Below are 23,360 nucleotides of genomic sequence, written 5' to 3' on the forward strand. Positions count from 1 at the left end.
AAGTGTCTTATTCAATTTATTTTATTTATTTATTTATTATTTGGATTTGTATGCCGCCCCTCTCCGAAAACTCGGGGCGGCTCACAACAAGTGAAAAGACAATCCAATACATAATCCAATTTAATTAAAATATTATAAATTTAAGAAAAACCCCTATACTAACATACACACACACAAGCATACCATATATAAATTCAACGTGCCCAGGGGAAGATGTTTAGTTTCCCCATGCCTGACGGCAAAGGTGGGTTTTGAGGAGTTTACGGAAGGCAGGAAGAGTAGGGGCAGTTCTGATCTCCGGGGGGAGTTGGTTCCAGAGAGTCGGTGCCGCCACAGAGAAGGCTCTCCCCCTGGGGCCCGCCAACCGACATTGTTTAGTTGACGGGACCCGGAGGAGGCCCACTCTGTGGGACCTAATCGGTCGCTGGGATTCGTGCGACAGAAGGCGGTCTCGGAGATATTCTGGTCCAGTGCCATGAAGGGCTTTAAAGGTCATAACAATGGTATGTACCAGTAATAATGGTGAGTAAATGGTTGTTAAGGGAATGGGAAATGGTAATTTAGGGGTTTAAAGTGTTAAGGGAAGGCTTGTGATACTGTTCATAGCCAAAAATTGTGTATTTACTTCCGCATCTCTACTTCGCGGAAATTCGACTTTCGCGGGCGGTCTCGGAACGCATCCCCCGCGAAAAGCGAGGGAACACTGTATTTCATTCATTCAGATCTAGGATGTGTTCTTTGAGAGTTCCCTTTATTTTTTTGAGCAGTATATAATGCTTAGAGAGGGCTGTAAAACACTGTGAAGTGGTATATAAGTCTAAATGCTATTGCTATAGTGACCACCGGACAAGCAAAGTTCACGGAGGAGCCAGATTCACTTAACGACTGTGTTACTAATCACTAACTCCATGCAACCGTGTTACTAATCACAGTAACTGTGTTACTAATTACTAACTCCAGTGATTTGCTTTAACAACTATGGTAAGAAAGGTCGCCTAATGGGCCAAAACTCACTTTACCACCTGCTTAACAACTAAACCTGTTGTGGTTAGCTCTGACCCAAGCTCCTGCCCCAAGGACTGTGGATGTGGAGGAGACATCCACATGCTGCAGGCCTGTTTCCCCCCCCCCCCCCCGGAATCTGCTGATGAAGGCTCCTCTGACCAAGAAGACATGAGTGACAGGGAGGAGGAGAGTGGCAGACAGCTCAGAAGGAGATCAATTATCTAGCTCCTCCTTGGATTCAGAACAAGAGTTAATGATACAGCCATGCATGTGGAGAGCGATGCATAGGCAACAACAACTGAGAGATTATTATCAAAGAAAATGAGGCCACCTGTGGTTGGTTGGGGCTGTGGTGATTAGTGAGGCTGCTATAAATAGCAGCCTGTGGGTTTGGCCATTGTGGAGGATTATCTGATCGTTGTGTTTCATGACTGCTTTACTGACTTTGACTTTTTGTGTGCTGATTTTCCCCCCGCTTTGAAACTAAACCAGGGCAAAGTGTGTTTCACTTTGTGAAAGAAGAAGGACTGTGAATTGCCTCACAGCTGCAAGCTAAGTATCACAGAACTGATAAGGGACTTGTACAAATTACCAGTTTGTTTGGAGACGAGTGCTCTTTGCTATACCAAAAGAGGGCTTGGTTTAAGTGAATTTTCATTATAAAGAACATTGTTTTGAATTTTCAAACGTGTGTGTGTCTGAAATTTGTACCTGAGAATTTTTGGGAGGAGTCTACCAGAAAGCCCGACAGAACAAAACCTAGGGGCTCAATTGAGGTCGTACGTCGAGGACTACTTGTATGTAGAAAAGCCCTGGTTTTTCAACCAACCCACACTTAAACGTCTTCACATCAAAGCTGCCTCCTCTAAGAGAGAAAATCAAAGGCAGCTGAGACAATGCCCACGTCTTCCTGCACTAAATTATACTTTGTGTGACACATTGCTTGCCTTTGTGCTAAATCTATGACCAAACAAAACTAAATGGCTTCCTTCCAAGTCCACTGGAGAAACAGACCCCCACCTCTTTTCGCTGCCATTAAGGGGCTGTTATTTCCCTTTTTAAGCTGAGGAGCCACTTCTTCCCCGAGTCCATAAATTCTTCACGTTAACAAAAAGTTTCCATATTCAGCCCTAAAGTTGGTAAGCAGAGAAGCAAAACATTCTAAATGGGCACAGCCGATTATATATTTAGCAATAAATTTTTCAAAAAGTTAAACCGTAAAAGAAGGCCAGTGGGGAGTCAAGGAACAGTTCCGAACGTGGATTTCATTAGGACTTTCACCCGCTTTAATATATAGCTCTAAAACGGTTTGAATCATGAAAATTAGGCCCCTGTAATTTCTTTTGAAGGCCTGTGCAGGACAGCTTTCCTTTTAACCCATCTAACCAGAAATCCATCATTGAAATGGTAGCGTTTAATAAGCCAAGATCCGCCTAGCTCCGTTTCAGGCTGCTAAAAGCTACTGACACTGGGTCACCTACCAAGCTGAGTTTGTGTAATACATCTGCTGAAGAATTACTTTTGTATTAAGAGGATGGAAAACCACAACAGCCACCCAAGATGCTTGACCGCATGCAGGCGTTTCGAACATCTGCCTCCCTTTACAGATCAACCTAAATAATTATTATTCCTTTATTTAACACAGAAACATGCTAAGTCAGCCCTTCAGCCTGCCTTAAAAAGGAAAAAAAGGCAGTTGCAGAGCAATGCAAAATTCTGCATAACCCGGAATTAAATTCAGAATCGCAAGCGAGGTTTCCATTCACACTGCTACTTGGAAGGGCTGACTTCCAGGAGCATCTCTGTTAGCCAAGTTCAGACGCACTCTACAACACCTCGCATGCTGGAGAGCGGACGTTGACGTTCAGGTAAAGAGTCAGAACATCAGGGTGGCAAAAGCTGTTTTGGAGAGAATTAATTTTTTTGAAAAAAAATATCATTTCATTCAAATAATTTTAATCTGGTAATACCTGTAGAACAAGGTGGGAGCCAGTTTGGCCCAGTAGTTAAGGCACCAGGCTAGAAGCAGAAGCTCAAGTCCCACTTTAGCCATGAAAGCCAACTGGCTGACTTTGGACCAGTCACTAGAAGACAGTGAATTCTAGATCCGCCTTAACCCTGAAAGGCAGATGGGTGACGCTGGGCCAATCACCAGGAGATGGAGAGTTCTAGTCCCACCTTAAGCATGAAAGCCAACTAGGTAATGTTGGGCCAATCACCAGGAGATGGGGAGTTCTAGTCCCACCTTAAGCATGAAAGCCAACTAGGTAATGTTGGGCCAATCACCAGGAGATGGGGAGTTCTAGTCCCACCTTAAGCATGAAAGCCAACTGGCTGACTTTGGACCAGTCACTAGAAGACAGTGAATTCTAGATCCGCCTTAACCCTGAAAGGCAGATGGGTGACGCTGGGCCAATCACCAGGAGATGGAGAGTTCTAGTCCCACCTTAAGCATGAAAGCCAACTGGGTGACATTGGGCCAATCATCAGGAGATGGAGAGTTCTAGTTCCACCTTAAGCATGAAAGCCAACTGGGTGACATTGGGCCAATCACCAGGAGATGGAGAGTTCTAGTTCCACCTTAAGCATGAAAGCCAACTGGGTGACATTGGGCCAATCACCAGGAGATGGAGAGTTCTAGTTCCACCTTAGCCATGAAAGCTGACTGGGTGATTTTGGACCAGTCACTAGAAGACAGTGAATTCTAGATCCGCCTTAACCCTGAAAGGCAGCTGGGTGACATTGGGCCAATCACCAGGAGATGGAGAGTTCTAGTCCCACCTTAAGCATGAAAGCCAACTGCGTGATGTTGGGCCAATCACCAGGAGATGGAGAATTCTAGTCACACCTTAGCCATGAAAGCTGACTGGATGACTATGTGCCAGTCTCTTTCTCTCAGCCCAACCCTCCTCACCGGATTGTTGTGAGGAAACAGGAGGCGGGAGGTATGTTGGATATGTAGATAAAGGCGGGTTACAAATAAACAAAACAAAACCATTAAAAAATCAATGGCCTAACTGCTAACCTCACTTACAGGAATGTAATAAGTAAATCCAGGCAACATCCTCATCCGCACAAATGTCTCGCAAAATTTTACCCTACTTTTCTTGTTTTCCCTGTTCAAAGGAAAACAAACGTTTAACCTTGAGGACTTCTGCTCTAATGAACTCTCTAAGTTTGCATAGGAAACCCGACATTTCCTACCATCATCCACAATAAAGATTCCTGAGACTGATGTACAAAATTTCTGCAGAAACCCCCAAATCTCAAGAGGCCTTTTTCTCTCGCTTCACTTCTAAGCAAAAACAAGCATGCATGCACACTACACACAAACAGATATAATTAGGTATAAATCATGGGTGTCCAAGCTTGGGGCTTGCCTAGGCTGCAATGAATGAAGAGGAATTGTCTTGAGCTGCATATAAAATATATAATATAGTTTAACGTATGAAAACTACATAATAATGTAGTAAAAATAATGTTTATGACCTTGTAGGGGCCGCATTAGAGGTAATCCTTGACTTAATGAACATTTATTATTTATTTTATTTATTTATTTTATTATTTAGATTTGTATGCCGCCCCTCTCCGAAGACTCGGGGCGGCTCACAACAGAGTAAAACAAATCATAAATAATCCGAGTAAGTTTAAAATATTTAAAGATTTAAAAACCCCATATACTAACAGACACACACACAAGCATACCATGTATAAATTAAACATGCCCAGGGGGAGATGTTTCAATTCCCCCATGCCTGACGGCAAAGGTGGGTTTTAAGGAGTTTACGGAAGGCAGGAAGAGTAGGGGCAGTTCTAATCTCAGGGGGGAGTTGGTTCCAGAGAGCCGGTGCCGCCACAGAGAAGGCTCTTCCCCTGGGGCCCGCCAACCAACATTGTTTAGTTGACGGGACCCAGAGAAGGCCCACTCTGTGGGACCTAATCAGTCGCTGGGATTCGTGCGGCAGAAGGCGGTCCCGGAGGTATTCTGGTCCAATGCCATGAAGGGCTTTAAAGGTCATAACGAACACTTTGAATTGTGACTGGAAATTGATCGGCAGCCAATGCAGACTGCGGAATGATGGTGAAACATGGGCATACCTAGGTAAGCCCGTGACTGCTCTCGCAGCTGCATTCTGCACGATCTGAAGTTTCCGAACACTTTTCAAAGGTAGCCCCATGTAGAGAGCATTACAGTAGTCGAACCTCGAGGTGATGAGGGCATGAGTGACTGTGAGCAAGGAGTCCCGGTCCAGATAGGGCCGCAACTGGTGCACCAGGCGAACCTGGGCAAACGCCCCCCTCGCCACAGCTGAGAGATGGTTTTCTAATGTGAGCTGTGGATCGAGGAGGACGCCCAAGTTGCGCACCCTCTCTGAGGGGGTCAATGATTCCCCCCCCAGGGTAATGGACGGACAGATGGAATTGTCCTTGGGAGGCAAAACCTACAGCCACTCCGACTTATCCGGGTTGAGTTTGAGTCTGTTGACACCCATCCAGGCCCCAACAGCCTCCAGGCACCGGCACATCACTTCCACCGCTTCGTTGACTGGGCATGGGGTGGAGATGTAAAGCTGGGTATCATCAGCATATTGATGATACCTCACCCCATGTCCTTGGATGATCTCACCCAGCGGTTTCATGTAGATGTTAAATAGCAGGGGGGAGAGGACCGACCCCTGAGGTACCCCACAAGGGAGAGACCTCGGAGCCGACCTCTGACCCCCCACTAACACCGACTGCGACCGGCCAGAGAGGTAGGAGGAGAACCACTGAAGAACAGTGCCTCCCACCCCCAACCCCTCCAGCCGGTGCAGAAGGATACCATGGTCGATGGTATCGAAAGCCGCTGAGAGGTCAAGGAGCACCAGGACAGAGGATAAACCCCTGTCCCAGGCCCGCCAGAGATCATCCATCAACGCGACCAAAGCAGTTTCCGTGCTGTAACCGGGCCTGAAGCCCGACTGCTGGGGACCTAGATAATCGGCTTCTTCCAAGGACCGCTGGAGCTGGAGTGCCATAAAGGGAAGGTTGGAGACTGGACGATAGTTATTAAGTACGGCTGGGTCCAGGGAAGGCTTCTTGAGGAGGGGGCGCACAAGCGCTTCTTTATAGAGTGTTGGAAAGACTCCCCTCCCCAAGGAAGCGTTGGTAATCTCCTGGGCCCAGCTCCGTGTCACCTCCCTGCTGGCCGAAACCAACCAGGAGGGACACGGATCCAGTAAACAGGTGGCGGAACTCACAGCTCCAATGGCCTTGTCCACTTCATCAGGTATCACCAGATCAAACTCTTCCCAGACAGGTGGACAAGTACGTGCCCCAGTCACCTCGACTGACTCGTTATCAGTCGACTCTGTTTTACAATTGGAGTCGAGATCGGCCCGGATCTGAGCGACTTTATCAGCGAAAAACGTGTTAAAATCCTCGGCACTGCTCTGCAAGGGCTCCCCAGCTCCCCCCTGGTTAAGAAGGGAGCGGGTCACCCTAAACAGAGCGGCCGGGTGGGATTCCGCTGATGCAATCAAGGCGGCATGGTATGCGCATCTTGCCGCCTTGAGCGCCACTTTGTAAGTCTTAATAAAAGCTCTTACAAGTGTTCGATCAGATTCAGACCTACTCTTCCTCCATCGCTTCTCTAGACGTCTCTTTTGGCGTTTCAACTCCCAGAGCTCCTCGTTGAACCATGGGGCTCTACGGGGTCTAGCGCCACGGAGAGGTCGCAAAGGCGCAATCCAGTCAAGAGCCTCCGCCGCAGCCCTGTTCCAGGCCTCAGCAAGAGACTCCGCCGAACTGTGGACGAGTGCCTCTGGAATAACCCCAAGCGCCATCTGAAAGCTCTCTGGGTCCATCAGGCGTCTGGGGCGGAACATCTTCATTGGTTCCGCCTCCCTGCGGGGAAGGATTGGAGCCAGGAAGTCAAGCTGTAGTAGAAAATGGTCTGACCATGACAAAGGCAATGCTTCTAAGCCCCTTAGTCTCAGACCATTACTCAATTGCTCAGGAAGAAATACCATGTCAGGTGCGTGCCCTTCCTCGTGAGTCGGACCCTGTACTACTTGAGTCAGGTCCATGGCTGTTATGGTGGCCATGAACTCCTGTGCCAACCCAAAGGTTTCGCCGAGTGACAGCAGGTTGAAGTCCCCCAGGACAATAAGTCCGGGGAACTCCACCGCCACCCCGGCTACCTCCTCGAGTAGCACAGGCAGGGCTTTTGACACGCAGCTGGGAGGCAGGTACGTGAGAAATAAGCCCACCTGAACCCCTAAGTCCAACTTCATCAAGAGAGACTCGCAACCCGCAATTTCCGGAGCAATGAGTCTATAATAGCCACTCCTCCCCCCCTTCCCTGGGGTCGAGGTTGATGCCATATCTGAAACCCGGCTGGGCAGATTTCAGAGAGAGGAACACCTCCCTCCGGGCCCAGCCAGGTTTCAGTAATACATGCCAGGTCGGCCTCCTCATCCAGGATCAGATCCCGGATGAGGAGAGCTTTATTTACCACCGACCTGGCATTAAGCAGCAGCAACCTGAGCCCAGGGCCAGAGTTACACTCATCACCAGTACCCAAGATTGGGCTCACAGAGCTGGAACAAGGGACCATTATTAAGCAACGATCTCTCGTTCCCCTGGAACGGTTAACTCTGTGGCCCCCGCCATATCTGCCTCTCCCCAGCAACACAGGGATATTCCGGCCCTCTGCCACCCCAGAGATCGGTGCCCCTTCCTCTCCTGTCTCCCGAGCGTCAGGTGGGCCAAATCTATCATTCATACTACTGTCAATCATCTCATCCATACCGTACTCCCACCCACCCCAACCATCACACTCATACCAATCATTCACTCCATGCACAAAATTATATCTACTCCAATCATCCATTAATTAGAAGACCCCCCAATATTAAAAAAGAATTAAATTAATAATAGTTAAAAATACTAATAAACATCTCATTAGCAACATCTCATTAGCAACAACAATTTGGGCCTCAATTGTGGTCATAGGTCGAGGATTACCTGTATTATCAGGTAAGAGCCCAAGACAGCCGTCCAAGATTAGGCCAGAGACCTGTTTACCAGAGGTGAGATCTGGCTTATCTCATTTATGGTTCGCTTCCTGGCGCGCCGTGTGGGCTCATTGTTAAAACTCAGCTTCTGGGCATGTGCAGAAGCAAAAATAAACAAGCAAAAAACAAATGAGAGAGCCAGTTCAGGGCATGGCAGGCCTGGATCGCTGCCGGTTCGGCAAGCAGGGGAGATTCCCGCTACCGGTTCTATAGAACCAGTCCGAATCGGCAGGAATCCAGTTCTGCTGTTTGCTCAAGCATTCTTTTTCTTTATTCGGCCTGAGAAATGATTTAAATATTTAGTATAATCTATATGCTGAAAGGCAATTAAGAGAAGCTGAGTTGGAAGAAAAGGAGAGCAGAGTTTTAAAACATAGGAAAAAGAAACGTCAATAACCTATGCTGGGAAGACCATGCTACTCGGAGAGCTGAAAAAGTAAAGAACCTAGTAATGGGGATCTAGTGATCTCTAGCACAGGTAGTCCTCAATTTACAAAGATTTGGTGGGGGGGGGTTGTTTGGGTTTTTTAAAATAAAGTTTTCTCCGTAGTTTCCATATACACGTCAATACATATACCTTAAGAGTACGTCAATAGTATATACATTTTCAAATCAATCAGAATTCAATAACCTATTTTTACACCTAATCTTGCAGTCTGTTTTTCTTTTTCTTCACCCCCCCCCCCTCTTCATTTCCTTCTCCCCTACCTATCTTCATAGAAACATAGAAGATGGTCCATCTAGTCTTCCCTTATACTATTTTCTGTACTTTATCTTAGGATGGATCTATGTTTATTCCAGGCATATTTAAATTCAGTTACTGTGGATTTACCAACCACGTCTGCTGGAATTTTGTTCCAAGCATCCACTACTCTTTCAGTAAAATAATATTTTCTCAAGTTGCTTCTGATCTTTCCCCCAACGAACCTCAGATTGTGTCCCTTTGTTCTTGTTTTCCCTTTCCTATTAAAAACACTTCAATCCTGAACCTTATTTAACCCTTTATTTAAATGTTTCACTCATGTCCCCCCTTTCCCTTCTGTCCTCCAGACTATGCAGATTGAGTTCCTGAAGTCTTTCCTGATACGTTTTATGCTTAAGACCTTCCACCATTTTTGTAGCCCGTCTTTGGACCCGTTCAATTTGATCCATATCTTTTTGTAGGTGAGGTCTCCAGAACTGAACACAGTCTTCCAAATGTGGTCTCACCAGCGCTCTCTACAGCGGGATCACAATCTCCCTCTTCCTGCTTGTTATACCTCTAGCTATGCAGGCAAGCATTCTACTTGCTTTCCCTACCGCCTGACCGCACTGTTCATCTCCTTACTCCTGTCTCCCCCTTCCTACTTCTCTCTCCTACTTCCCTTTTTTCTTTCTTTCTTTCTTTCTTTCTTTCTTTCTTTCCTTCCTATTTCCTCTTTCCCTTCTAAACTGTTTACAATCATTTATTTAGTGGTGGTTCAGAGTTTCAACAGTATTGGAAAAAGTGACATGACTGCTTTTCACACATACAGCCACTACAGAATCCTCATGCTCATGGGATCAATAATTAGTAATCGCATGAAATTCCAAAAGGAAGGAAGGAAGGAAGGGAGGGAGGGAGGGAGGAAGGAAGGAAAGAAAGAAAGAAGGAAGGAAGTAAGAAAGGAAGGAAAGAAGGAAGGAAGGAAAGAAGGAAAGAAGAATATACAGGATTCTGTACTTACGGATTTGTGGTGATGGCAGAACCCGGGCTGCTCGGACAGGACCGTGTCGGATAGAGTAAAGTTCTTGAGCTTCACCACTAATCTGCTCAACAAAGAGATACAGGCCTTAGATAAGACAATGCTTTTACTCACATTTGTGGAAAAAGGCATTTTAATTATTTGCAGGCTTTTAAAACTACTTATTCAGAATGCACATAAATTCTTGCATCAACAATGAACAGATCTGTAGAATGAAAAGAAAATGTTTCTAATATTGGTCTGGTCCAAAGTTTTTTTAGCTACTGCCGTAGGAAGATGGAGGCCCAAAACCTTTGTTTCAGCATCCAGGTGTTATTTACAAGATCAAGGAATCAGGAAAGAGCTGGAAGGGACCTTGGAGGTCTTCTAGTCCAACCCCCTGCTCAAGCAGGAGACCCTGTACCAGTGATGGTGAACCTATGACACATATGCCACAGGTGGCACTCAGAGTCATATTGGAGAGAATGTGAGGTGCTGCCCTATATCAGCTCCAGCGCACATGCATGCACTAGGCAGCTGATTTTTGGGCTTGCAGAAGGCCGTTTTGCGCTCCAGATGCTTCAGGAAACCTTCCTGAAGCCCTAGAATGCAAAAAAAACTCCCCAATGGGCAAACCGGAAGTTCAGAAAAATGGACTTCCGGTTTGCCTGTTGTGCTGTTTTTTGCATTCCGAGGCTTCAGGAAGCCTCTGGAGGGCAAAAAACAGCACAATGGGCAAACAGGAAGTCCGCTTTTCCAAACTTCTGGTTTGCCCGTTTGCCTGTTGTTGTTGTTGTTTTCACCATTCCAGGCTTCAATGAGGCCTGTGCCCATGCACGGGGATAGGAGGGGGGATTCTGCACATACGCAGTGGGCAGCATGGGGGTGCACATATGTAGGGGGGATGGAATGGGTGTGGGCACATGTGTGCATGCTAGCACAGGCACGAACCCCCTTTTGGAACGCGAACCAAAAAAGGTTCGCCATCACTGCCCTCTACCATTTTAAATAGGTGGCTGTCCAGTCTTTTCTTAAAAACCTCCAGTGAGGAAAGCACCTACAAAGCAAATTGTGCCACTACTTTCCTGTATGCACTGTTAGGAAATTTCTCTTTAATTCCAGGTTGTTTCTCTCCTTGATTAATTTCCATCCATTCTTTCTTGTTCTGCCTTCTTGTGCTTTGGAGAATAAGTTGATTCCCCTCTTCTTTGTGGCAGCCCCTCAAATATTGGCACTATCATATCGCGCGCACACACCCGTCCTTCTTTTCTTTAGACTAGAAATCCTGCAATCGTTCTTCATGTGTTTTACTCTCCAGGCCTTTAAATCATCATGATTAAAACATTTAAATATCTTAAAGGGTTAAATAAGGTCCAGGAGGGAAGTGTTTTTAATAGGAAAGTGAACACAAGAACAAGGGGACACAATCTGAAGTTAGTTGGGGGGAAAGATCAGAAGCAACGTGAGAAAATTTTATTTCACTGAAAGAGTAGTAGATCCTTGGAACAAACTTCCAGCAGACGTGGTTGGTAAATCCACAGTAACTGAATTGAAACATGCCTGAGATAAACATATATTCATCCTAAGATAAAATACAATAAATAGTATAAGGGCAGACTAGATGGACCATGAGGTCTTTTTCTGCCGTCAGTCTTCTATGTTTCTATCTTAGCTGGTCTTCTCTTAGTTTTCTTCTCTTTGGCATGGTGTTTATTACTAACCACATAGCACAGAAGGTGAAACTCCTTTTCCCCCTTGGGGAGAAAGGGAGATATAAAAAGTAATAATGTAAATTCTTTAAAAATGACCTGCTTGTGGACATTCCAAAATCTATTCAGTGACTATGGGTACAAGATATTAGATTTAAAAGGGCCTTTGTATTATTGTATTGTATTATTAGATTTGTATGCCACCCCTCTCCAAAGACTCAGGCTCCAAAGATTCGGGGTGGCTTTGGAATGATCCAGTACATTTTTAAATTTATTTATGTGCGAGAATTCTGATTTTTAAGCCGGCATTCAATTGTGATTCAATGAAATGAATCACAGAAGTGACAGAAGCTTCTTGGATGAGAAGCTAAACGTCCTCAAAGAAGAACAAGAGAATCCAGTTGCCTCTTGAAAAAAGCACCTTTGGGATACTTCATTCATGTCCTTACACTCTCATTACCTACTCCAGAGTCTATGCAAATAATCATGCAACCCTAACTTTTAGTTATTATTTTATTTAAAGCTGAGTATTGATAAAAGTATAATCCAGTTAAAAATTCTTAATACGTCAACCCAAAGGTGGTTTTCAAAAGGCAAATGGGCTTGCTTTGTTTTTTACCTTGAAGATGTTTCACTTCTCATCCAAGAAGCTTCATCGGTTCTCTGCTTCTTCAGAACAAAAGAAGCTGCTTGAATGAGAAGCGAAATGTCTTCAAGGGGAAAAAAACAAAAGAAAGTCTAGCAACTACTTTCTGAAAATCACCTCTGGCACAAAAATAACCTGGCTGACCTAATGAAGTTTTAGTTTAATATATTATCATTCTGCAATCTGTAGCAATGTAAATTTCCCCCCAAAATGGTTTGAAAAGTTGATTGGAAATTAACTGATCTGGAATAAATTGTAGATAACTTCCAAATTTTTAAAAAAGATATACTCGCCAGTTTTATGATCAAAACTACTTGTAATCGTCCGTCCTTTATTTTATGGCCTGATTGTGTATGATTTTATTAATTGGACTGAGCTGTATGTTATATGTTTTATTGTGTTTGTAAGCCACTTAACTTACCCAATAAACCATCATAAAAGTAACATAAATAAATGTGCCTGCAGGAACATCTGAAAGTAGGAATGTCTTGTAAGGATCTTGATATAAGCCATGAGGGTCAAAATTATACTTCTGTTAAAACATCTTCCAAATGTTTAAAGCAGGAAATATAGCAGAGCTGTACTAAAATATAAGCAAAATCCTATCATTATTTGGACATTGCTTTATGTTGTCTTTTGTTATTTTATCAGTAATTCCATAATGAAGCAAAATCCAAATATATTATGAACGATAAAGACAAAAATAAAAAATACTAACACTCCAGTCAGATAACTACATATTGGATAAAGCAAATCTAACAATATTCTTTCACTTTAAAAAATCTTAATATACTATCTGCTAGAAAATGTTAAAACTATTAACAAAGGAATATTTCTAATTTAGTATATTAATATATACTTGCAGTTATTTTTACTGCATTTGAACGTTCCCCATAAATAAACTCATGGGAATCTGTTTACATCAATTTTCATCTCAGATTTTGTACCAAAAAAAGATGCATTTAGAACCACAAAGGAGGAATGTTTCCTTGGAGTAACTATTTCCAAACTTTCAAACAATTAAACCTGTAATCATTGGAACTTTCCACAGAACCATCATAACTTATAGAAAAATAAGTGATTTATCCAGTGAATTATAATAAATTATAATATGTGTAAGGTTTGATAAAGAGATGTCATTATTTACAGTTCTACATGCAACTGAATAGAACTCAGGATTCCAGCATAAATGTGTTCAAAGTAAAACAACAGGCTACTAAAAGTTATATTACAATTTCAAAAAAGAAGTAATCCCAATGCTGAACTTATGAATATGGAGAGTTAACAGGAACCTGTCAAAGAAGCAGACCTTGGAAGGAAGGGAAGGGAAGGATGGAAGAAGGAAGGAAGAAAGGGAGGGAGGGAAGCGAAGGAGGGAAGGGAGACAGGCAGGCAGGCAAGAAGGAAGGAAGGAAGGGGAAGGAGGGAGGAAGGAAGAAAGGGAGGGAGGGAGGAAGGAAGGAAGGCAAAAAGGAAGGGAGGGAGGGAGGGAGGGAGGGAGGGAGGCAGGGAGGGAGGAAGGAAGGAAGGAGAGGGAGGGAGGAAGGAGGAAGGAAGCAAGGGAGGAGCGATCTATGCGCTCAAAGGGACTGTAATGTCAGGCACAAAGAATCAGGCCCACACATTAAGTTCCAGTGAAACTGATTTATTGCTCATGGCTATACACAAGAATCTACTCACGGTCAGCACTAAACTGGCACTCGATAAAAGTTAACAGAATTCAAGAAAGATTGGATTTAGACCCTAGTGTGGACATAACAATTCTAGGCTGATTCCTCTCTTTCCTCCACCCCTAGGCTCTGCCGGTCCTTCCCCTACATCTAGCACTGTTCAAAGCAGTATCCCAGTCCCCCAAAACAGTTCCTGACTGCAAGAGGTGCCTGTCAGGAGCTTCTGATTGTGACTGAGGGATTGATTGATTGATTTTTAGATTTGTATGCCGCCCTTCTCCAAAGACTCGGGGCGGCTCACAAAATACAATATAAACAATGCCTAACAAATCTAATTAATTAAGAATTATAAACTAAAACCCCAATATGTTAAAACCAGTCAACCAATTCAGACATAACCACACTTCACATTTGGTAGACGGAGGGGGGGGCATGATACAATTGCTTCATGCCTGGCGTAATAAGTGAATCTTAAGACTTTTGCGAAAGGCAAGGAGGGTGGGGGCAGTGCAAATCTCTGGAGGGAGCTGGTTCCAGAGGGCCGGGGCCGCCACAGAGAAGGCTCTTCCCCAGGCCCCGCCAGACAGCATTGTCTGGCCGATAGGACCCAGAGAAGGCCAACTCTATGGGACCTAACCGGCCGCTGGGATTCATGCAGCAGAAGGCGGTCCTGTAAGTAATAAATTAATAATAATAATAATAATTATTATTATTATTATTATTATTTATTAGATTTGTATGCCGCCCCTCTCCAAAGACCCGGGGCGGCATACTGTCAAATCTGTCAAAATTCTATTAAGCCACCCACTACCCAAAGAAAGAGAACATGAATTTGTCAGAGAGGAGCGAGCGCCTAAGCCCTTTTTCCTCTTAAGTCAACTGTGTACTCGGCCTCGCCTGAAATCCCATAAAGGAGTCAAAGAAAAACAAAAACATTCTACCGGTGGTGACAGGAACCCTGCAGTTATGATCCGCCAAGTTTATGGGATGTTTCTTTAACAGAAGCTATTAAATTTCGCTCCGTAAAGGATCAGGACAAACCAAGTTCACGCTCTTCATTGTCTAAACTGCGGAGATTCGGAGCGTAGAAAATAAATAAGGTGTACTTTTTTTCAGCCAGGAAAGCAAACATGATTTCATTGACATAATTGAGGGTTGGGGGGGGGTGGATAGAGTGGGGGGGGAGATGGATCTCGTGACTAGAAAACAGAGCAAATGAAAGCTGTAATTCATTCCAAGAAACATAAGCAACTGGAAGGGATGAATGACAGAGTTCCCGAGGGGGATCAAAAAACCAAAATCCCCATCAACCATTTTGAAGGCCATGCAAAGAACATCGAAGTTAAAGCAAACAGAAGGACAAATGGCAGCAATACAGGTAGTCCTCAATTTAAGGACCGTTCAAAGTTACAACAACACTGAAAAAAAGTGACTTGTGACCACGGTTGTAAGTGGCATCCCAGGCCTGCAAAACAGTTTTGCCTTTTTGTAATTGTGGCCCACATTGTCAAATGCCTTGTTGAAGTCTAATTATATTATGTCCCCAGCATTTTGCACCTCACTGCTACTAATTTAGTCACTTTGTCAAAGAATGAAATAAGATTGGTTTGGCAACGATCTGTTTTTAAACAAACTCATGCTGGCTAATAGTTATAACCACCGTTCCCCATAAGCTGCGCCCGTGACCAGGCGCGCACCCCTAAATACCCCCACGCACGCCCTTTTCCATGGGCGCGTGCTCCCCATCCCCCTGCCAGCCTGCGGGGGGAGGAGGGCAGGGAGGTGCAGCAGTAGGAGGAAAGGGAGCCGAGGCCGCCCCTGCCTCCCCACGGTGCCTCCGGCCAAACGCACCCCTGGCTTCTCAGCCCTGCCCCCCTGCCCGCCCGATCCGCCCCCTCTCCTCCTCCGCCGCCTCCTGCCTTGGGGCGCAACTTCTCTCACGGCGGTGGCCGCTGCGGGACGAAAGCGCTGCCAGCCAGCCAGGGGACTGCGAGAGAGGGCTTTCTCTGCGGGCTTTTCTATACCGCCCAGTCCCAAAGGGACTGTCGCTCAGGCACTATACTTTTCTGCCCACACCGAAAAAAAATTAGAGGGAACATTGGTTATAACTTTATTTGTTTTTAGGTGTTCGCAGATCTGTTTTTTAATATTATTTTTTCCAGTACTTTCCCAGGTATTGATGTTAGGCTGATTGGTCTGTTGTTTCCCGGGTCGGTTTTTCACACTTATGACCATTGCAGCATCCTTATGGTCACACGACCAAAATTCAGATGCTTGGCAACTAACTCATATTTATGACAGTTGCAGTGCCCCGGGGTCACATTCACTTAAGAACCATGGCAAGAAAAGTCATAAAATAGGGCAAAATCTGCTTAGGCATTTTGGGCTTGATTGCAGTCATAAGTCAAGGACTATATGAAGTTATTGACAGAAAATTGCTACCTGCCCAATCAAGGAAGAAGGGAAGGTTGCGCCTTCCAAAACCAAATTTCGGGTAATCCTTGAATTGCAGCCATTTGGATAGTGACCATTCAAAGGTTACAACAGTGCTGAAAAAAGTGTCCTAACCCCTGTCCTCAGACTTAATAAATTTTGCAGCATCCCCATGGTCACCCGATTAAAATTCAAGCACTTGGCAATTAGCACATATTTGAAACAGTCGCAACAGCCTTGGGGGGTGGGGGTGGCCACCACTCGGGATCTTCCCAGCCAGCTTCTGACAAGCAAAGTCAATGAAGGAAAGCCAGATTCACTTAATGACCGTAAGATTCATTTAACAACTAGTGATCTGCTTAACCATCATGGCAAAAAAGGTCATAAAATCGGGTGAGACTAACTTAATAACTGCTGTGCTTAGCAACAGAAATTGTGATCCTAAGTGAAAAAATACCAGGATAGCTCCGAAGAAGAATGACAGGGACCTTTAAGATCCAGGGTGGTGTAGTAGTTAGAGTGCAGTGCACTGCAGGCGAGCTGTAGTTCAGCAGAAGAAAGCTGTTTTAGGAAGTATGCACAAAGACCGTCTGGTCCGACTGATAGGGAAGGTTTGAGGTCATGGGTTGCTTTTTCAACGCGGTCTACAGTGAAGTCGATTTGGGTTAGGTTGTTGAGAGAGTTTGAGGTGCGATTTGCAAAGATGGTGGATGAGCCATTACTGTTAACAAAGACAGAGCCAAAGAAAGAGTTGAAGAGGTTAGCTTTGGATGGATCATCGTGGTATTCTTTGTTGTTGGGTCCTACGAGAGGTGGAATAGGTCTAGAGTCATTGAGTTTGTTGTTGACAAAGTTGTAGAAGGCTCGGTTAGATTTGGTGCGAAGGAGGTTTTCCTCTTGTTTGCTGTGATAGTTGAGACATTCTGCTTTTATTTGCTGGCATATGCTTTTGTAGCGGCTTTTGAAGTTGGTTACTTGGCCTTTTTTGCTTTTACACCAGAGAGATCTTTTTTTGGTTTGTAGTTTCTTTATCGAGAGAGGTAAGTTATTTTTTCTTTTACCTCTGGATGAAGTGAGTGGTACACGTAGTCCGATAAGTCTTTTAAATTGGAGTAAGAACGTGTTGTAGAGATCATCAATGGTGTTGCAGTTAGAGAACAAAGATTGCCAGTTAAGAACTGAGAGATTTTATTTATTTATTTATTTATTTTATTACTTAGATTTGTATGCCGCCCCTCTCCGAAGACTCATTGGCATCAATGAGTTCATAGTTGGCTTTCCTAAAATTGTACTTAGGTGTCACGTTATTCAGATTGTTGGGGGCAAGAGGTTGATTCTATAAACTGCTTAGAGAGGGCTGTAAAAGCACTATGAAGCAATATAGAATGCTAAATGCTATTTACCCGAGATCTATTGGAAGACCAAGTGGAGTCCTTCCAAGAAATTCCTGATATGTGTTGTTAACCACTTTAACTCTTGGCAGAATCCGATCAGCTACCCTTGAATGGATATTAACCAATACAGATGATGTAGGTTGAAACTGTGACTTTCGATGTGCATTTCATACGCATTCAAAACAGGAAGACGGAAAAGCAAATTGATACCACAAGTCCAAGCCTAACAACTTTTGGATATCTCTCCAAAGGAGCAAACACTTGTGTAGGAAATTGGGGTGAAAGAGAAGGAAGTAACAGAAGTTTAGAAGGTTAAAAGAAGGAAAGAAAGAAAACACCTGTGGAAAACCTGTTCAAGGATTCTTGTTCTGACCCAGCTCCCCAAACACGACAAACCCTCTGAAATGAACTCAAAGATTCCTTTAATTAGGAGTGCTGGTAGCTCTGGCAAAAAGTTTCTCTCTCAACACAGGCTAACAAGGCTGGACGACCGGCCGAAAGATGAATAGTTGTCTGCCACACTTATTCAAATCTGCCCCCTGCCTTTTATCCCCTGAGCTAGGGTGGGGCTTTGTTAGCAGCAGTGGCTCTTCTGTCCGGATGCAGCATCCTCAACGTCAAGTGTTTTACATTCAGATGCTTGACAACTGATTCATATTTATGATGGTTGCAGCGTCCTGGGATCACGAGATCCCCTTCTGCAGCCTTCTGACAAGCAAGATCAATGGGTAAACCACATTCACTTAACAACATAAATATCTCAGGGACTGCCTTCTGCTGCACGAATCCCAGCGACCAGTTAGGTCCCACAGAGTGGATCTTCTCCGGGTCCCGTCAACTAAAGAATGTCGCTTGGTGGGACCCAGGGGAAGAGCCTTTTCTGTGGCGGCCCCGGCCCTCTGGAACCAACTCCCCCCAGAGATTAGAACTGCCCCCACCCTCCTTGCCTTTCGTAAGCTGCTTAAAACCCACCTCTGCCGTCAGGCATGGGGGAATTGAGACCCTCTTCCCCCTAGGCCTTTACAATTCTATGCATGGTATGTATGTATGCATGTTTGGTTTTTTATATTAATGGGTTTTTAATTGTTTCTAACATCAGACTACTATTGTACACTGCTTTATTGTTGCTGTTAGCCACCCCGAGTCTCCGGAGACGGGCGGCATACAAATCCAATAAATAAATAAATAAACTGTCTTAATAATTTAACAATTGCAGTGATTCACTTAACAAATGTGGCAACAGAAGACGTAGAGTAGAGTAGAGTAGGGCATGGGAAGGAAAGGAAAAGGAAGGGAAGGGAAGAGAAGAATGGGATCGGATGGGAAGGGAAGAGATGGGATGGAATTGGGCGTAACTCACTTAACAAAGTTTGCACCTAGCAACATAAATATTGGTCGTACGTTGGGGACTACCTGCACTTATTAATATTTACTTTATAACCCTGGGACTAACGTAACAACCGCAATGTTTCACTTCACAACTGTGGCCAGAAAAGTCACAGAAAATGGGGCAGAATTCACTTAACACAGCTCTCTTGCTTAGCAACAGAAATGTTGTCCTCATTTGTGGTTGTTAAGTCAAGGACTACCTGTATCTTAAAAGGATTCACTGAGAATCAAGACTGTTGGCTTGGCACCTTCTGCAAGACGTGAACAGCTAGAGGCTGGACTCTTCAGGAGCGCAACAAGCCCTATGCCCAGGAGTCCCCAAACTTGGCAACTTTAAGACCTGTGGACTTCAACTCCCAGAATTCTCCAGCCAGCATAGCTGAAGTTGAAGTCCACAGGTCTTAAAGTTGCCAAGTTTGGGGACTCCTGCCTATGTCTGTAGCCCAGCCTCACCTGCAGCACCAGAGCTCCATCCCAAATGTGCAATAAACAGCATGCTTCAAACTGAAGAGATGCCTTTTGTCTCCTGGACATCTGGAACCAGACTTTTTTTTAGCACGGCAGCGAGAAAGACTTCAAGGATAAATTCAAATCCTTGTCTTAATTCCCGATGACAGGCTTTGTTGTCCTGGGAGCGTACCAGTTTGAATCCATCACAAACAAAAACAAAAGGAATACTATTTCTCTCACTGTGCAAACAAATATTTTCCAACCATGGAAAATAGCTTTCATATGGGGAGGAGGAGTGGGGGGAGCGCGCTGGAGAAATGCAAAGGATTAACCCAAAAGAAAAAGAAGAGAAAAACTTTGTACCCAATCATGAGAGGAATAACAAAATCAAAAACGGGACATCATCAAGAGTAGTAAATTGCCAGTTGTTTAATATTTCTACCACAACTGGGTGGGGTGGCGGCAGAGCTGATGTGCGAGGCGCATGTCCTCCTTCTGAAAAGTGACAGGAATGTCAAGTAATTAATAAAAAGAGCAGGCCTACTGCAAGACTTGAAACACTACGGTTTGTTTGTTTGTTTGTTTGTTTGTTTGTTTGATTGATTGATTTGTATCATGCCCCTCTCCACAGACTCGGGGCAGCTCACAACAACAATAAAACAGTATACAATAAGCAAATATAATATTTAAAAAATATCTAAAAAACCCATTATTTAAAAAAACATACAACACAAGGATACCATAGATAACACTATACTATATAAGCCTGGGGGAGATGTCTCAATTCCATTGAGGACCTGTATACTGCACGAGTCAAAAAGAGGGCGGGGAAAATATTTACTGACCCCTCGCGTCCTGGACACAAACTGTTTCAACTCTTACCCTCAAAACGTTGCTACAGAGCACTGCACACCAAGACAACCAGACACAAGAACAGTTTTTTTCCGAACTACATCACTCTACTAAACAAATAATTCCCTCAACACTGTCAGACTTTCTACTAAATCTGCACTTCTATTCTACTAGTTTTTCTCATCATTCCTTTCACCCATTTCCTCCCATGTTGACTGTATGACTGTGACTTGTTGCTTATATCCTAAGATTTTTATTCATATTGCTTCTTCATTGCTTATTTGACCCCTATGACAATCATTAAGTGTCGTACCACATGATTCTTGACAAATGTATATTTTATTTTATGTACGCTGAGAGCATATGCACCAAGACAAATTCCTTGTGTGTCCAATCACACTTGGCCAATAAAATTCTATTCTATTCTATTCTATTTCCCCATGCCAGACGGCAGAGGTGGGTTTTAAGACGTTTGCGACAGGTGTGGTTAGACAATCTACAACTACATCGCCTCTAAAATGATTTAACTGTTGTTCATAAGACTATACACCATAACGTCCTTCCTGTTAGTGACTACTTCACCCTCAACAACAACAACACAAGAGCACGTAATAGATACAGTACAAACTAAATGTAAATCGCTCCAAATTTGAGTGCAGAAAATACAACTTCAGCAACAGAGGGATCAATGCCTGGAACTCACTACCTGACTCTGTTGTTTCTTCCCCTAACCCCAAGCTCTTCAACCTTACATTATCTACAATTGACCTCTCCCCCTTTCTAAGAGGTCTGTAAGGGGTGTGCATAAGTGCACTGTTGTGCCTACCGTCCCTGCCCTACTGTCTCATTATCCTTTTTATCACTTCTTTATATTTTATTATGTTAATACGAACTATTATTCTATATTTGTTTGACAACTACAGTGATCCCCCGATTATCGCGAGGGTTCCGTTCCAAGACCCCTCACAATAATCGATATTTCGGGATGTAGTGGTGCGGAAGTAAAAACACCATCTGCGCATGCGCGCCCCTTTTTCCATGGCCGCACATGCGCAGATGGTGGAGTTTGCGTGTGGGCGGCGGGGAAGACCAGGGAAGGTTCCTTCGGCCGCCCAACAGCTGATCTGCTCCGCAGCGCGGCAGCAGCGAGGAGCCAAAGATGGGGTTTCCCCGTTGCCCAGGCAACGGGGAAACCCCATCTTCGGCTCCTCGCTGCTGCCGCGCTGCGGAGCAGATCAGCTGTTGGGCGGCTGAAGGAACCTTCCCCGGTCTTCCCGCCGCCCAGGCAAAGGGGAAACCCCAAGATCGCTTGCCGCTTGCCGCTTGCCCGTCACCCGCTCGCCCGGCCGCTCGCTTGCCGCTTGCCCGTTCGCCCGCCCGCCTGCTCGCTTGCCGCTTGCCCGCCACCCGCTCGCCCGGCTGCTCGCTTGCCGCTCGAGAGCAAGAGGGGGAGAGATAGAGAAAGAGAGAGAAGGAAAGAAAGAGATGAGAGAGGGAGGAAGAGAGTGTGAGAGAGGAAGAAGCAAGATAGAGAAAGAGAGAGAGAAAGAAAGATGAGAAAGGAAGGGAGTGACGTCATCGGGTGGAAAAATCGCAATATAGCCTTTCGCAATGATCGGGATCGCGAAACTCGGGGGATCACTGTACAGTATATAATAAATAAATACAATAAAATAAAAAATGTCACCAAAGTTCAGTTCCTGCACACGGAGAAACCACGTTGTCATTAAATCAACCCCAGGCAAGTAAAAATCAAGGCATGTTCTTAGTTAGTTATCCCATTTTGGAACCGTCCGTCTCCTTCACAGGGGGAGTCTTAGCAGTGATAGGCTACCAAAATTTTTACTACCACACTGTGGGCGTGGCTTATGCATTTTGTTTCAACATCTTTCAGTGCAGATTGGGTGTTCTGGGGTGGAGCTCCAAATTTTGCTGCGTTCCTGACCGTTCCCATAGGAGCCCATCACTGAGTCTAAGGCAGATGGGAAGGGATACAACTTCATCTCTCTTCAGTCTAGTTGGGGGAAAGATCAAAAGCAACATGAGAAAATATTATTTTACTGAAAGAGTAGTAGATCCTTGGAACAAACTTCCAGCAGACGTGGTAGATAAATCCACAGTAACTGAATTTAAACATGCCTGGGATAAACATATATCCATCCTAAGATAAAATACAGAAAATAGTATAAGGGCAGACTAGATGGACCATGAGGTCTTTTTCTGCCATCAGACTTCTATGTTTCTATGTTTCTATGTCTACAACACAGTCCTTTCAGCTGTTCCAAAAGGCTCCACACCCATTTGCCTCAGATTAAAGGACTCAGATTAAACCTCCAAGTGGCCTCAACAACTCTCTAAAAGGATGCAAATAACCAGATGTCCTTCCATTCCCCACCATCCAGTCAGAGCTGAAGAAGCTTCTTGGTGAAGAAGTGAGACATCTTCAAAGAAAAACCAGAAAGTCCAGTTCCCTCTTAGCAATAGCACTTAGATTTATATACAGCCCTCTCTAAGCAGTTTACAGAATCAGCATATTGCCCCCAGCAATCTGGCGCCTCACTTGACCCACCTGGGAAGGATGGAAGGCTGAGTCAACCTTGAGCTAATGGTGAGATTTGAACTGCTGAACTATAGCTAGCAGTTAGCTGAAGTTGCCTGCAGTGCTGCGCTCTAACTACTGAGCCACCCTGGCTCTTGAAAAAAGGCACCTTTGAAACAAAAAAAGCCAATGCAATCCTAGGTTGCCTTAACAGAGGAATAGAATCAAGATCAGGGGAAGTTCTAGTACCACTTTACAAAGCCTTAGTAAGGCCACACTTTCCCGGGCAGCCGGCTTTGCTAACCAGAGAAGCGAGCGATCCGGGACTGCGGCGCCATGGCAGCCTTAAAGCGCGGCCCTTCGCGGCACCCCACCACCCATTCCTGCAGGTAGAGGTTGGGCGCGTTACCAGGAGGCGGAGGCGACACGGGGCCAGGCGCTGGGCACCGTGGAGGGCAAAGGGGTAGATGTGGCTTCTGCCTCTTAGCTGCAGAGCCGGATGGGGGTGGAAG

At 44.8% G+C, this 23,360-nt stretch overlaps 1 protein-coding gene across 1 annotated transcript in view; it reads right to left on the minus strand.

Moving 5' to 3' along the window:
- The window catches only part of BCAS3 (BCAS3 microtubule associated cell migration factor), an 845,338-nt gene that overhangs the window by 793,356 nt on the left and 28,622 nt on the right, over positions 1-23,360 (minus strand). The window contains 1 exon segment of the mRNA XM_070735381.1: positions 9,770-9,851. Coding sequence (XP_070591482.1) covers positions 9,770-9,851 — 82 coding nt within the window.

Source organism: Erythrolamprus reginae, chromosome 1 (genome assembly GCF_031021105.1).
Source record: "Erythrolamprus reginae isolate rEryReg1 chromosome 1, rEryReg1.hap1, whole genome shotgun sequence".
In the NCBI taxonomy this organism is placed as follows: Eukaryota; Metazoa; Chordata; class Lepidosauria; order Squamata; family Dipsadidae; genus Erythrolamprus; species Erythrolamprus reginae.